This window comes from Spea bombifrons, chromosome 4 (assembly GCF_027358695.1).
Source record: "Spea bombifrons isolate aSpeBom1 chromosome 4, aSpeBom1.2.pri, whole genome shotgun sequence".
Taxonomy (NCBI): Eukaryota; Metazoa; Chordata; class Amphibia; order Anura; family Pelobatidae; genus Spea; species Spea bombifrons.
This window is the reverse complement of record NC_071090.1, coordinates 337,950-350,499: the sequence shown is the minus strand read 5'-3', so window position 1 is coordinate 350,499 and position 12,550 is coordinate 337,950. Positions and strand designations below refer to the sequence as shown.

The 12,550-nt window shown below is 55.1% G+C and overlaps 1 protein-coding gene across 6 annotated transcripts in view; it reads right to left on the bottom strand.

Annotated features, from left to right (window-relative positions):
* PLEKHA5 (pleckstrin homology domain containing A5) overlaps positions 1-12,317 on the bottom strand; it is a 42,803-nt gene extending 30,486 nt beyond the window's left edge. For 3 of the 6 annotated variants that reach the window (XM_053462915.1, XM_053462916.1, XM_053462917.1), the window contains exons 1-3: positions 12,163-12,316; positions 11,599-11,675; positions 9,034-9,091 (exon numbers count right to left, since the gene is read on the bottom strand). In XM_053462915.1, coding sequence (XP_053318890.1) covers positions 9,034-9,091; positions 11,599-11,675; positions 12,163-12,254 — 227 coding nt within the window. In that variant the 5' untranslated portion in view covers positions 12,255-12,316. Of the gene's footprint in view, positions 1-9,033; positions 9,092-11,598; positions 11,676-12,162 lie in introns of all 6 variants that reach the window. The other 3 variants (XM_053462919.1, XM_053462920.1, XR_008353977.1) reach the window with 2 other exon arrangements.
* Between the last annotated feature and the right edge of the window lie 233 nt (positions 12,318-12,550).

The window sequence follows — 12,550 nt, the reverse complement described above, 5'->3', positions numbered from 1 at the left end:
AGAGATCCTGAAACATGTAAGCGAGGCTGCGCTGCCGAGCATACAGTCTGCAGGCACCATCACCGTCACTGAACTAGTTTACACTGCCACCTACTGTCAGGGCCGGGTATGCACTACCTATTGCCTTTGCCCACAATACCCCTGAGTCGCCATCAGGGGCCTCATACGGCTACAGGCAGAGCCGCAATCCCTCCCATTCACCAGCAGGGGCCTCATACAGATACACGCAGAGCCGCAATCCCTCCCATTCACCAGCAGGGGCCTCATACAGATACACGCAGAGCCGCAATACCTCCCATTCACCAGCAGGGGCCTCATACAGATACACGCAGAGCCGCAATACCTCCCATTCACCAGCAGGGGCCTCATACAGATACACACAGAGCCGCAATACCTCCCATTCACCAGCAGGGGCCTCATACAGATCCACGCAGAGCCGCAATACCTCCCATTCACCAGCAGGGGCCTCATACAGATACACGCAGAGCCGCAATACCTCCCATTCACCAGCAGGGGCCTCATACAGATACACGCAGAGCCGCAATACCTCCCATTCACCAGCAGGGGCCTCATACAGATACACACAGAGCCGCAATACCTCCCATTCACCAGCAGGGGCCTCATACAGATACACGCAGAGCCGCAATACCTCCCATTCACCAGCAGGGGCCTCATACAGATCCACGCAGAGCCGCAATACCTCCCATTCACCAGCAGGGGCCTCATACAGATACACGCAGAGCCGCAATACCTCCCATTCACCAGCAGGGGCCTCATACAGATACACGCAGAGCCGCAATACCTCCCATTCACCAGCAGGGGCCTCATACAGATACACGCAGAGCCGCAATACCTCCCATTCACCAGCAGGGGCCTCATACAGATACACGCAGAGCCGCAATACCTCCCATTCACCAGCAGGGGCCTCATACAGATACACACAGAGCCGCAATACCTCCCATTCACCAGCAGGGGCCTCATACAGATACACGCAGAGCCGCAATACCTCCCATTCACCAGCAGGGGCATCACATCACAGCCTAAACTCACCATGCACTGATTTATTCTCAAATAATTAAACAGCAGATTAAAATATTTCTAGCAGCTGAATAACCGCACAGACGCCCAACAGCGCTCACGCTGGGACTACGATGGAAGGGATTTAACCAAAGTGTTAAAATTTAGTGGCCGAAGCCCAAACAGCAATACTCCTTTGCTACTGCCCTTTAAGGGTGGGGGGTTTGGACCTCACAGCCCCCGGATATTTTTTGCCCAGGAGTATTAAGAAGTTCATTAAAACGTCGGTACAGGTACTGCCCGAGCCCGAAATCACTGCTGGGCACCCACAAGATTATTTAGCGGGGGGGTCCATCATTAATGAATCAGTAACAGTGACAGGAAGTGACTGCTGGCAGAGCAAGCATTAAACAAGCACTCTCACTTCTGTAAATATGTAGGCCATAGTCAGGGCCTCCAAATGGCCCACATACACCACAGCGCAGGGGCACGTTCATTCAGTGGAAATATTCTGGGGTTAATGATAAAGCCCCCCAACATCCTGGTGTTTCCATACGGAGCGGCCGCCAACAGCCTCCGAGAGGACAAGCAGCCGACAGGAAGCAGCTCATTGAAAGAGAGGAAGTACTTGGTGGCGTTATGACTTCCTGCTTCCTGTCATTTATTGAATATTACATGTAGTGCGAGCGGGCCTGAGCCACCCTGCCTTAGCTGGTGTTACAGCGGTGATGGCAAAGACTTTGGCAGTATGTGCGAGTGTCACAATGCCAATAACCAGAAGTGACTGCCAGGAGCCATCACCGATTGGCTGCGGCGGCAGGCGTCTGGTTACTTTGCGCCTCCCACCGCGCCGGCCACGTACGTCTCTGATTAAGAAGAGCTCCATCTCCAGCTCGGCAGGATCCGGGATTAACAAAGGCCGAGCCTAATCTACCCGCTCCATCGACAGGTTATGGCGTCCTGCGGCGTTTCGTTTCACACTCGCACTCCGGCGGATATTGGAAGCGAGTTCCGGAGCGTCTCCGGTTCCCTTCGCTTCAGGCGGCTTCGCAGAAAGTCAGATTTCTGTAAAAAGTTCCCGGAAGCCATAATCGCTCAGCGCCGACGGCCGAACCCAAAATTCATCCAATCTCCTACCCACGCAACACGTCACACGGCATCACACGCTAACTCAGAGAAAAGCTTCAAATGTCCCTGAACCCGCCGAGCCACAAACCCGGACGCCGCCGAGCCACAAACCCGGATGCCGCCGAGCCACAAACACGGACGCCGCCGAGCCACAAACACGGACGCTGCCGAGCCACAAACACGGACGCTGCCGACAGATCGGCCCCGTTCGCCATTTCTCCTGCTGTAAAGACTCAAGCCTTAATCAGTCGTTGGTGTCGTCTTAGATTCAGGAGCCGAATGTCTACCCCATGCATGTTTAATACCCTCAGCGTATTACCCTCTACCACATCTGCTGGGAGGCTGTTGCAATTATCTAACAACCTGTCAGGTATGAAGGATACCCCCGAGCCTTCCTTATTTCCACAAACGTTCCTCTTAGTAAATCAGTAATGAGAAGCAGTAATGTTATCAGGGATTGGGGTGCTCTGGGCGCAGCAGGGAAGGGAATCGGATATTATTTGGTGCTGTTCCCGGGACGGGCGCGGCCTCAGCAACACAAACTCAACAAACAGGTCTGAGCGGCTCTGTCCTCTTATTAGTGACAATTAATGGGAACCTGAGAAATAAAAACACGCAATAACCAGGCGTCTCACACAGGAGGGCCAGGGGTCACTTTCTAGAGCCTCATAGGGGGGGGTTGCGGCGGAAGCAGTTAAACATTCGGGGGGGTGCTGGGCCATGGGCCAACGTTACACTCCATCGCGTGTGGGGGCCAACGTGACAGACCCCCTCTACGCCTAGTGATGTCTAGACCATGGCCGTACCCCCAGTGCAGGTGGCAGGAGGTTACATCTTGAACCCCTTCATACCCCTTTCTCGGTTTTCTTTCTAATGAAGGTTCAAAGAAGTCAACGATTGATCCTCAACAAACAGAAAATGACAACATTTCACAAGGATCACGTGGCTCCAGAGGACGGCCCCTGCGTGGCTCCGGAGGACGGCCCCCGCGTGGCTCCGGAGGACGGCCCCCGCGTATCGGGGGAATAAATGAGAATTACAGTGAAATGCAGAATGAAAAGAGCCCTCGCCGGCCGCACGCGCCAGGAATATGAAGAGGAGAGGACGGCGTTTGAAGCTCTCGCTGCCGGCTCTCCGTGCTTGTCTTTGATTTCAAGGACCTGCTTGTTTGAGAGCCGGCTGCCCCACATGCAGGAACTCGATATCAGTTACAGTCCCGTCGGGCCCCTCGCCTGCCGTCTTCAGCTACATTAACAAGCCGGACACACGCGGCATCTCATTACACTTCGCACGGCAAACACCGCAACCGAACAAAGGGCCACAAAACACACCCAAAACACACCCACACACCCAAAACACACCCACGCGCAGACCGCGGAGAAAGCCAGGAGCCCCCGGCCGGCGCAGACCGTGGAGAAAGCCAGGAGCCCCCGGCCGACGCAGACCGCAGAGAAAGCCAGGAGCCCCCGGCCGGCGCAGACCGCAGAGAAAGCCAGGAGCCCCCGGCCGGCGCAGACCGCGGAGAAAGCCAGGAGCCCCCGGCCGGCGCAGACCGCAGAGAATTCCTGGCTAACGGCCAGACACTAAGACACAGTAACTACAACTCCACCGATCACTTTAACCCTTTTCAGACCAGGAGAAAAAGGATCCAGTACCACCCAAATATCTAACACAGTGCCGACCACAAGCACAGGGTGGCGCAGCAGGTGAGAGGTTCAGTACCTGGACTTTGGGGAACATGCAAGGGTTTCAATAACTTCATCCATATTAAAGGCCACGAGAGCAAAGTTCCCCGATGTCAGCAGCCAGGAGGAGGGCGTGGAGTCTGATTATATATATATATATATTATATATATCATACAGCTCAGATCACGCATGCAACAGCTCAGATCACACGTGTCACCTCCGACGGGGGTCCCTAAAGGGTGCGTTTCCCTTTACGCAGAGACAGGTAAGAAGAACTGGAGCGAGAAAAGCCCGGGCAGGGCATGCGGACACTTCCTAGAGTGAAACATACTATCAGGTTTTAACACGGATAACACGGTCATGTTAATATAACATAACATAAGAGGATGTCTGCTGCGCGGGGGCTCAGAGGTGGGGATCAGGGGAGCCATTAACCCCAGCCAGCTGTCGGGGGGGGGGGTTCCTTTAAGGCCCGGTGCTCTCCAGAGGCTCCCCCGCTCTCGCTGCCAAATTAGCGTCTGATGAAACAAACCCACGAAAGCCGGAGCGGCCGCAGCGTGACGACGAGCGAACATCAGCCTTAACGACACGGCCGTAATTACTGCCAGGAAGCTGGGGGCCACTAATTACAGAGCCCAGCGCCTTCCGGGCATCATAAGAAGGCGAAGAATTAGTAACACTTACAGACAGGCTGTGCGAGTAACACACGGCCCCCCGCGGTGCGGAGCTCGAGAATACACGCAATAATAAAATAATAATACGTAGACCTCCCCGGCGCAGACGTAACCGCGGCGGTCCCTCAACGTATAAACGCTCATTCGGGATCCGTGTATGGGGGGGGGTCCATGGTGAAGCTCTTTGCACAAATCACATCCTCTTTCAGATTTAAAATCTCCCCCGCGACCCAGATGCAATTTGAATACAAATCCCAGAACGCTCGTTGGTCGCCATGCCAACGTTCATCGCATCTCTCACCGGGGACACGTGTTTAGAAGGTTCAGCTACAGGTGTTTAAAGCTAACCAGCACGTGTGTGTGTGTGCTACAGAAACGGTCTGACACCAAGCCCCTCCGTCAATCAGTAACCCCCGGGCCCCCTCCTCGTCCATCAGTAACCCCCCCATCCACAAACGCTGCCCTCCTGCCTAAACCTCTCGCTCGAGGAGTGTGTGCCGGCCCCGCGGTAGCCACATCTTCTAACCAGTGGCCCGTTTAAGACTTTTTCTTGTTAAAGTTTCTCTCCAACACAGAGGCCTCTCCGACTACAACCCGCAGCACGGGCAGCTGATGTATATCAGAAATTACGTGTCTACCATTGGGGCAGATAGAACGGGGGCAGATAGAACGGGGGCAGATAGAACGGGGGCAGATAAGAGCCATTCAGCTCATGCAGAGCAGCCACCTTCACCTCCTGTTCCCAGGATCTGCATGATTATTCCTCCCCATTAAGTTATCTCTCCCCTATTGTTAAGTTACTGATGGTTGTTGATTGGTTCAGGCAGCCAATCGATCAGATAGTGTAACGGCGTCTCGGGGAAGTGAGGGATTTATTTATTCACAAACGGCAGCTCTTTTCCTCACTGTTAGAAGACGCCGACGGCCGCACAGTTTCCCCGCTAGGCTCCTGCTCACAATTACCTCCATCTGCCAGCTACAGAACATGCGCCTGTCTGGGACAAAACCCGGCAGATTGGCTGATCTGTGTCACACTCGCCACAAGGTGCCAGGAGATTGGCTGATCTGTGTCTCACTCGCCACAAGGTGCCAGGAGACTGGCTGATCTGTCTCACTCGCCACAAGGTGCCAGGAGATTGGCTGATCTGTGTCTCACTCGCCACAAGGTGCCAGGAGATTGGCTGATCTGTGTCTCACTCGCCACAAGGTGCCAGGAGATTGGCTGATCGGTGTCTCACTCGCCACAAGGTGCCAGGAGATTGGCTGATCGGTGTCTCACTCGCTACACGGTGCCAGGAGATTGGCTGATCGGCGTCTCACTCGCCACACGGTGCCAGGAGATTGGCTGATCTGTGAGAGCTCCTCCTCTTTTCCCTCACTGCAGACCCGATGGCGCCAACATCTCTTACCGCTAAAATCACGAATAAAAACTATTCTGGAAAAAAAGGTAGATTTCTCTGGGAAAAAACATCTAAGGAGGGATTTGAAGGCATCACATGACCTCACTCGGAGCGTGGGAAATAAAGCATTGCGCACATAAACAGGATATCCTGAATAAATCACCAGTTTCCTAAATATAGATCAGCTGCCCCCGGGGAGAATCCCAGATTCCCTGCGCGGGAAATCGGAGCTCTGGGGGATCCGGCATAAATCGGCCTGACCGTGAGAAGCCTGGAGGACCCCCATATTACTAGCGGGACGGCATCCACGAGGAGGACAGAATGACAGCTACAAAATCCCATCAACACCATTCCACCCCAGCAAGCAGATATCAGACTATTACACCCACCGCGCCCCGTGCCCACTAACACCGGAACAGATTTCAGACTATTACACCCGCCACGCCCCGTGCCCACTAACACCGGAACAGATTTCAGACTATTACACCCGCCACGCCCCGTGCCCACTAACACCGGAACAGATATCAGACTATTACACCCACCGCGCCCCGTGCCCACTAACACCGGAACAGATTTCAGACTATTACACCCGCCACGCCCCGTGCCCACTAACACCGGAACAGATATCAGACTATTACACCCACCGCGCCCCGTGCCCACTAACACCGGAACAGATATCAGACTATTACACCCACCGCGCCCCGTGCCCACTAACACCGGAACAGATATCAGACTATTACACCCACCGCGCCCCGTGCCCACTAACACCGGAACAGATATCAGACTATTACACCCACCGCGCCCCGTGCCCACTAACACCGGAACAGATATCAGACTATTACACCCGCCGTGCCCCGTGCCCACTAACACCGGAACAGATATCAGACTATTACACCCACCGCGCCCCGTGCCCACTAACACCGGAACAGATATCAGACTATTACACCCACCGCGCACCGTGCCCACTAACACCGGAACAGATATCAGACTATTACACCCACCGCGCCCCGTGCCCACTAACACCGGAACAGATATCAGACTATTACACCCACCGTGCCCCGTGCCCACTAACACCGGAACAGATATCAGACTATTACACCCACCGCGCCCCGTGCCCACTAACACCGGAACAGATATCAGACTATTACACCCACCGCGCCCCGTGCCCACTAACACCGGAACAGATATCAGACTATTACACCCACCGCGCCCCGTGCCCACTAACACCGGAACAGATATCAGACTATTACACCCACCGCGCCCCGTGCCCACTAACACCGGAACAGATATCAGACTATTACACCCACCGCGCCCCGTGCCCACTAACACCGGAACAGATATTAGACTATTACACCCACCGCGCCCCGTGCCCACTAACACCGGAACAGATATCAGACTATTACACCCACCGCGCCCCGTGCCCACTAACACCGGAACAGATATTAGACTATTACACCCACCGCGCCCCGTGCCCACTAACACCGGAACAGATATCAGACTATTACACCCACCGCGCCCCGTGCCCACTAACACCGGAACAGATATCAGACTATTACACCCACCGCGCCCCGTGCCCACTAACACCGGAACAGATATTAGACTATTACACCCACCGCGCCCCGTGCCCACTAACACCAGAACAGATATCAGACTATTACACCCACCGCGGGGGCACTCCCAAATTGTTCTAGCCTCGGCCCAGAACTTTCTACCCTGTCCTGAACTCCCCCGTTCCCAGCTCGTAATGAATAAACCACAAGCTGACGGCCAAATAAAATCCGAAAATTTACTGCAGCCAAATTATTGATCACGTATTAGTTTCAGCAGGCAGGCAGCAGGCAGGCAGGCAGGCAGGGCCGGCTCGGACTGGTCCTCGGCAGGCGGCAGGAAGCAGGCAGGCAGACAGGAAGGAAGCAGGCAGGCGGCAGGCAGGGCCGGGCACAGACCGGTTAAACCCGCGCTGCAACTTCCAAAAGCAAAAAAAAAAAACCTGCAAACAAGCGGCGGGATCGGCCGGCTCCGCTACGTGCCGTGTTTGCTCAACATGTAGGAACCTGAGCTGATTACACAATAAATGTGACTCCGGCGGGCGAAGGTGTGCAGCGTGACTCAGTCCTCCCCACAAACACAGCAGAGCCCCGGCAGGACCATGCGCTGCCAAAACACAACCAGAGGACCCGGGGCATGGATATCACGGAGCCGACAAACCGGAAACACGGGCCCCGTCTCAGGAAATGCCCCTCCACTCACGCAGCAGGCTACACGCGGGGCGCAGAAAGTACCCCAAAGAGCAGGAGAGCCCTGCCCGGGGGCCAGGAGAAAGGATACGCTGAACACGTGACACTAGGATGCACTTTCTGCGACAGACATGTACAGAGTAATGGGAGTTATTCCCAATCAATGTGGTGTGCATTAAATGCAGGGAAAAGGTTTTAATGTGGAAAAGGTAGTAGGAGCTGGAGACCAATTCCCAGCAGAGGCAGCACATGGCAGTAAAACAATGAAAAGCTCCAGATGAAGTCAGGTTTACACCAACCGAGGAGATGCGGGATAGACGAGCGAGACCTTTAAACATGTGAAAGTACCTGCACTCTTAATGCACCCTCTGAAACTGCCCCCACCTGGAAGATGAAACGCCTTTGTCACAGCTCTATGCCCCATCGCATGGGCCGAGGAAGGCAGGACACGTGCCACCTGTCACAAAGTGCGTGTGAGAGAACATCCACGGCGCCGGCAGTATACACAGTTACTCGGGTCCCAGCCGCAGGGTCCACGCTGCAACAGCCTTTCACCACGCTATGGGGCATATTCACTAAACCGGGGGTTTCAGGGGACTCACATGGAGGGCCGGCTGAGTCGGTAACCGGGGATTCCAATCATGATGCAGAGTGAAATCATTCTGCGGATTAGCGAATACGCCTCCGTGTATTACACCAGATCCTGCCCCGGGCTGCGCAGGTACAGCAATCGATGCAGCCTGTGACACCGGTACAGAAAACAGGCACCGCATATAATGTGAGGCATGACACGTGCTACACAAACATGTGACACGGGCTTCTGCCCCCCCGGTGAACCAACGCAACCCCAACATCCACCGGACCCCCAATCAGAAAACTAGTGTCACTTACTTGATGTAGTATCTGGCGCCTTCGAACGTGAATCCTTCCTCCCACCCCGTGGGCAAATCTAGAGAATAAAGAAAGAAACGAGCCGCGGGGTCAGGCAGGGTCACCGGGAAACGGGTAATAAAACGCACGTAACATACTATCCCCCCAGATTCTAAACACACGTAATCACACCGGAGTCACGCATGCAGCCACCGGAGCCCCGCAAATAACATGTTACGAGGGAAACAATAACGACAGGCGAGTGCGGGTGAAAACCAGTACGAGACCACCGGCAGCATCAGAGCCGTTATCAGTACGAGTGCCCCCCGCCCCGGCCAGGAAACCCCTTCACAGTCACAGGGAGCATGGCTCCATCCATCAAACGGTTAATTAGATTGGGAGGGAAGATCCTTGGTGTGCTACGAGCCTCCTGCCCGGGGAGGGGGGGGCAGATCCTTGGGGTGCTACGAGCCTCCTGCCCGGGGAGGGGGGGGCAGATCCTTGGGGTGCTACGAGCCTCCTGCCCGGGGAGGGGGACTTTAAACTCTGTAAGTTGGTGCCTTCACCATCCGGGGATCCTGTGCAAGGCCAACGTCAGCATAAACAGAGAAATCCCCAACGCTAATTAAAAACACGGCCTCGCGGAGAAGCAGCTGGGCCTCCGACGAGTAACAGATTATTACACGCGACGGCAGAGAAAACACGGCACCCGAGCAGTTCTGTTATCGCGGGACATCTCTGCATCCACGCCAGGAAGCGCAAACACATACGGCCCCGCGACATTCACCTGTAGCGCAGACCCCCTGTGCTGCCCGATCTCGAGGGTCCGCAGAGACACGCGCCACATTCACGACAGACTCATTCATGCCACATGTATGTTGGCTCCTGACACGGCCAGGTCAGATAGGGTTTACAGCTTTTTTCCACTGTCATGCCCCGCGTCCCTGCGCCCCGCGTCCCTGCGCCCCGCGTCCGCAGAACGTTAATTGCCCTCCACAGCATGTTTAGCAAATAACCCTCAGCAGATCTCTCACTCCGATGATGGATGCATTACATAAAAACACAAACTCACATGAAGCTTTTTCTGTTTCTATGGCAACAACCTATCGGAGCCTACTTTTTGTGTTACACAACATTTAAGTATTCCCAGTAAAAAAAATACTAAGCTCTATAATGTTTGGATAGGGGGGCGATGCTTCCAACGTGGCATTTAGTTACGGCAGCTTTAAATCCCCTTCACTGGATTAACCGCTTCTGCTGAGAGGCTGATCACTACCTTCTAGGGGAAGAAATACCTACAAAGCTGCACAGAGGTAAATCCGCGGACCTGTACGTGGCTTTAACTACAATGCTCAAGAACAGCAACCGGTGCGTTACAATCACGTGTCCCCCGGTGTGGGGACCCGGCCGGCACACGCACCGCTCATACATTCCTGTACCTGCCGCTACTTGCACGGAAGCCGCTTACCAGATGCACTTATTTAGACTGCGTGTATAACGACACGCAGAGCATCGCTACAGCCACAGACAGCCCCGCGACTAAACCCCTCTGCACCCTGCTTTTACCTAGAAGCCGTCACATGCGGATCAGCTGAATCCCATGTCCGTACACACACAATGATCAGCTGCACGCGCACACAGACACGCAATGATCAGCTGCCCGCACACACACACAGGAATATATACCCACACCACGTATACATATATACATATATATATATATATATATATATATATATATATTTATACATACATACACACACACACACACACCGGTATATTTAAATATCCACCCTACATGCATGCGCCGTAATCAAACAGATCTCCGGTCCATCACATAAAGTGACCACACGCATGCCTCCTGCCGGTAGCAGACAGGCGCAGACCGCGCACGCCTCCTGACGGTAGCGGACAGGCGCAGACCGCGCACGTCTCCTGACGGTAGCGGACAGGCGCAGACCGCGCACGCCTCCTGGCGGTAGCGGACAGGCGCAGACCGCGCACGCCTCCTGGCGGTAGCGGACAGGCGCAGGCCGCGCACGCCTCCTGACGGTAGCGGACAGGCGCAACCCGCGCACGCCTCCTGGCGGTAGCGGACAGGCGCAAACCGCGCACGCCTCCTGGCGGTAGCGGACAGGCGCAAACCGCGCACGCCTCCTGACGGTAGCGGACAGGCGCAGACCGCGCACGCCTCCTGACGGTAGCGGACAGGCGCAGACCGCGCACGCCTCCTGACGGTAGCGGACAGGCGCAGACCGCGCACGCCTCCTGACGGTAGCGGACAGGCGCAGACCGCGCACGCCTCCTGACGGTAGCGGACAGGCGCAGACCGCACACGCCTCCTGGTGGTAGCGGACACGCGCAGACCGCGCATCTCCTACCCGCTAGCGGCACACATCCAGGGCCTGCGCGTCTCCTGCTGGTACCGCTAGGAGATCTTGCGTGTCTCCTGTTAGTAGCAGAGCGCTAGCGGGTCTCCCATCAGTTAAACACGTGTACCAGGTAAGTCTCCAATACAGATCACGGTAAGCCAGCGGCCGGGGCGCGTATGATGCTCGGTGGGGAAGTTAGGGAGTATGACTATACCTGGGGTCTTCCTGTGACCGGTGAGAATCGCCTCCCCGGTGACCGGGTGCAGCCACGTTGTGCTCTTCGCCTCTTCACTGGTGGGAAGGAAGAGACACGTTACACACATGTTACACACATGTAAATCTCAGAATATGAGTCAATGCTTGCGCAATATATAGGGGTGCCAAAACAAAATCACCTATATGTAGTAACATGCACACGTTCCTGTCACAGGGAACATACATGTTGTAATGTATGTAATTGAGAATATGCAATAAACACACATAGCTGTCAGCCATGTACGTGTATACCTGCGTGAGGTTCGTGTTCAGGTGACATATATGCGCTGTGTGTGGGTGCCGTATGTACATGCGTGAGCCTGGCGCTGTGTGTGCTGTAAGTATGTACAGCTGTGTAACTGTGAACATACAGTGTGTGTATCTGCATAGTGCATGCTGAGTGTTAGTGTGTCACAGTGTGCACCTCAGTATGTATGTATGTATGTATGTATGTATGTATGTATGTATGTATGTATGTACAGTGTATCTGTGCGTGTCAGTGCCCGTGCGCGGCGCCATTTACTTGATAAAGAAGACTCTGCCGCCCTGCGTGATGCCGAAGCCCCAGGAGTCGGGCAGAGAGCTCAGCCAGTCCGGGCTCGGATCCGCCGCCATGTCTGTCACTGAGCCCGGCCAGCCCGCTAGGGGCGCGCACCGACACACACCCGGGAGCGAGCACAGGGCCGCGCAGCGCAATCCCTCCCTCAGACAAACCGCCAATTGGCGCTCAGCTCCGCCCCCGACAGCGCGACTCTACAGAAACAAACCCCACCCCCACATGCCCAACGACAATAATACTGCCCCGCCCATTAACGTACTCCCCTCGCATCCAGCAGTCACTCAGCTGCGATCCCACCTCCTAACTGTCTGTAATTCAGACACGGCCCCGCCTTTAAATCTGTATGTCACTT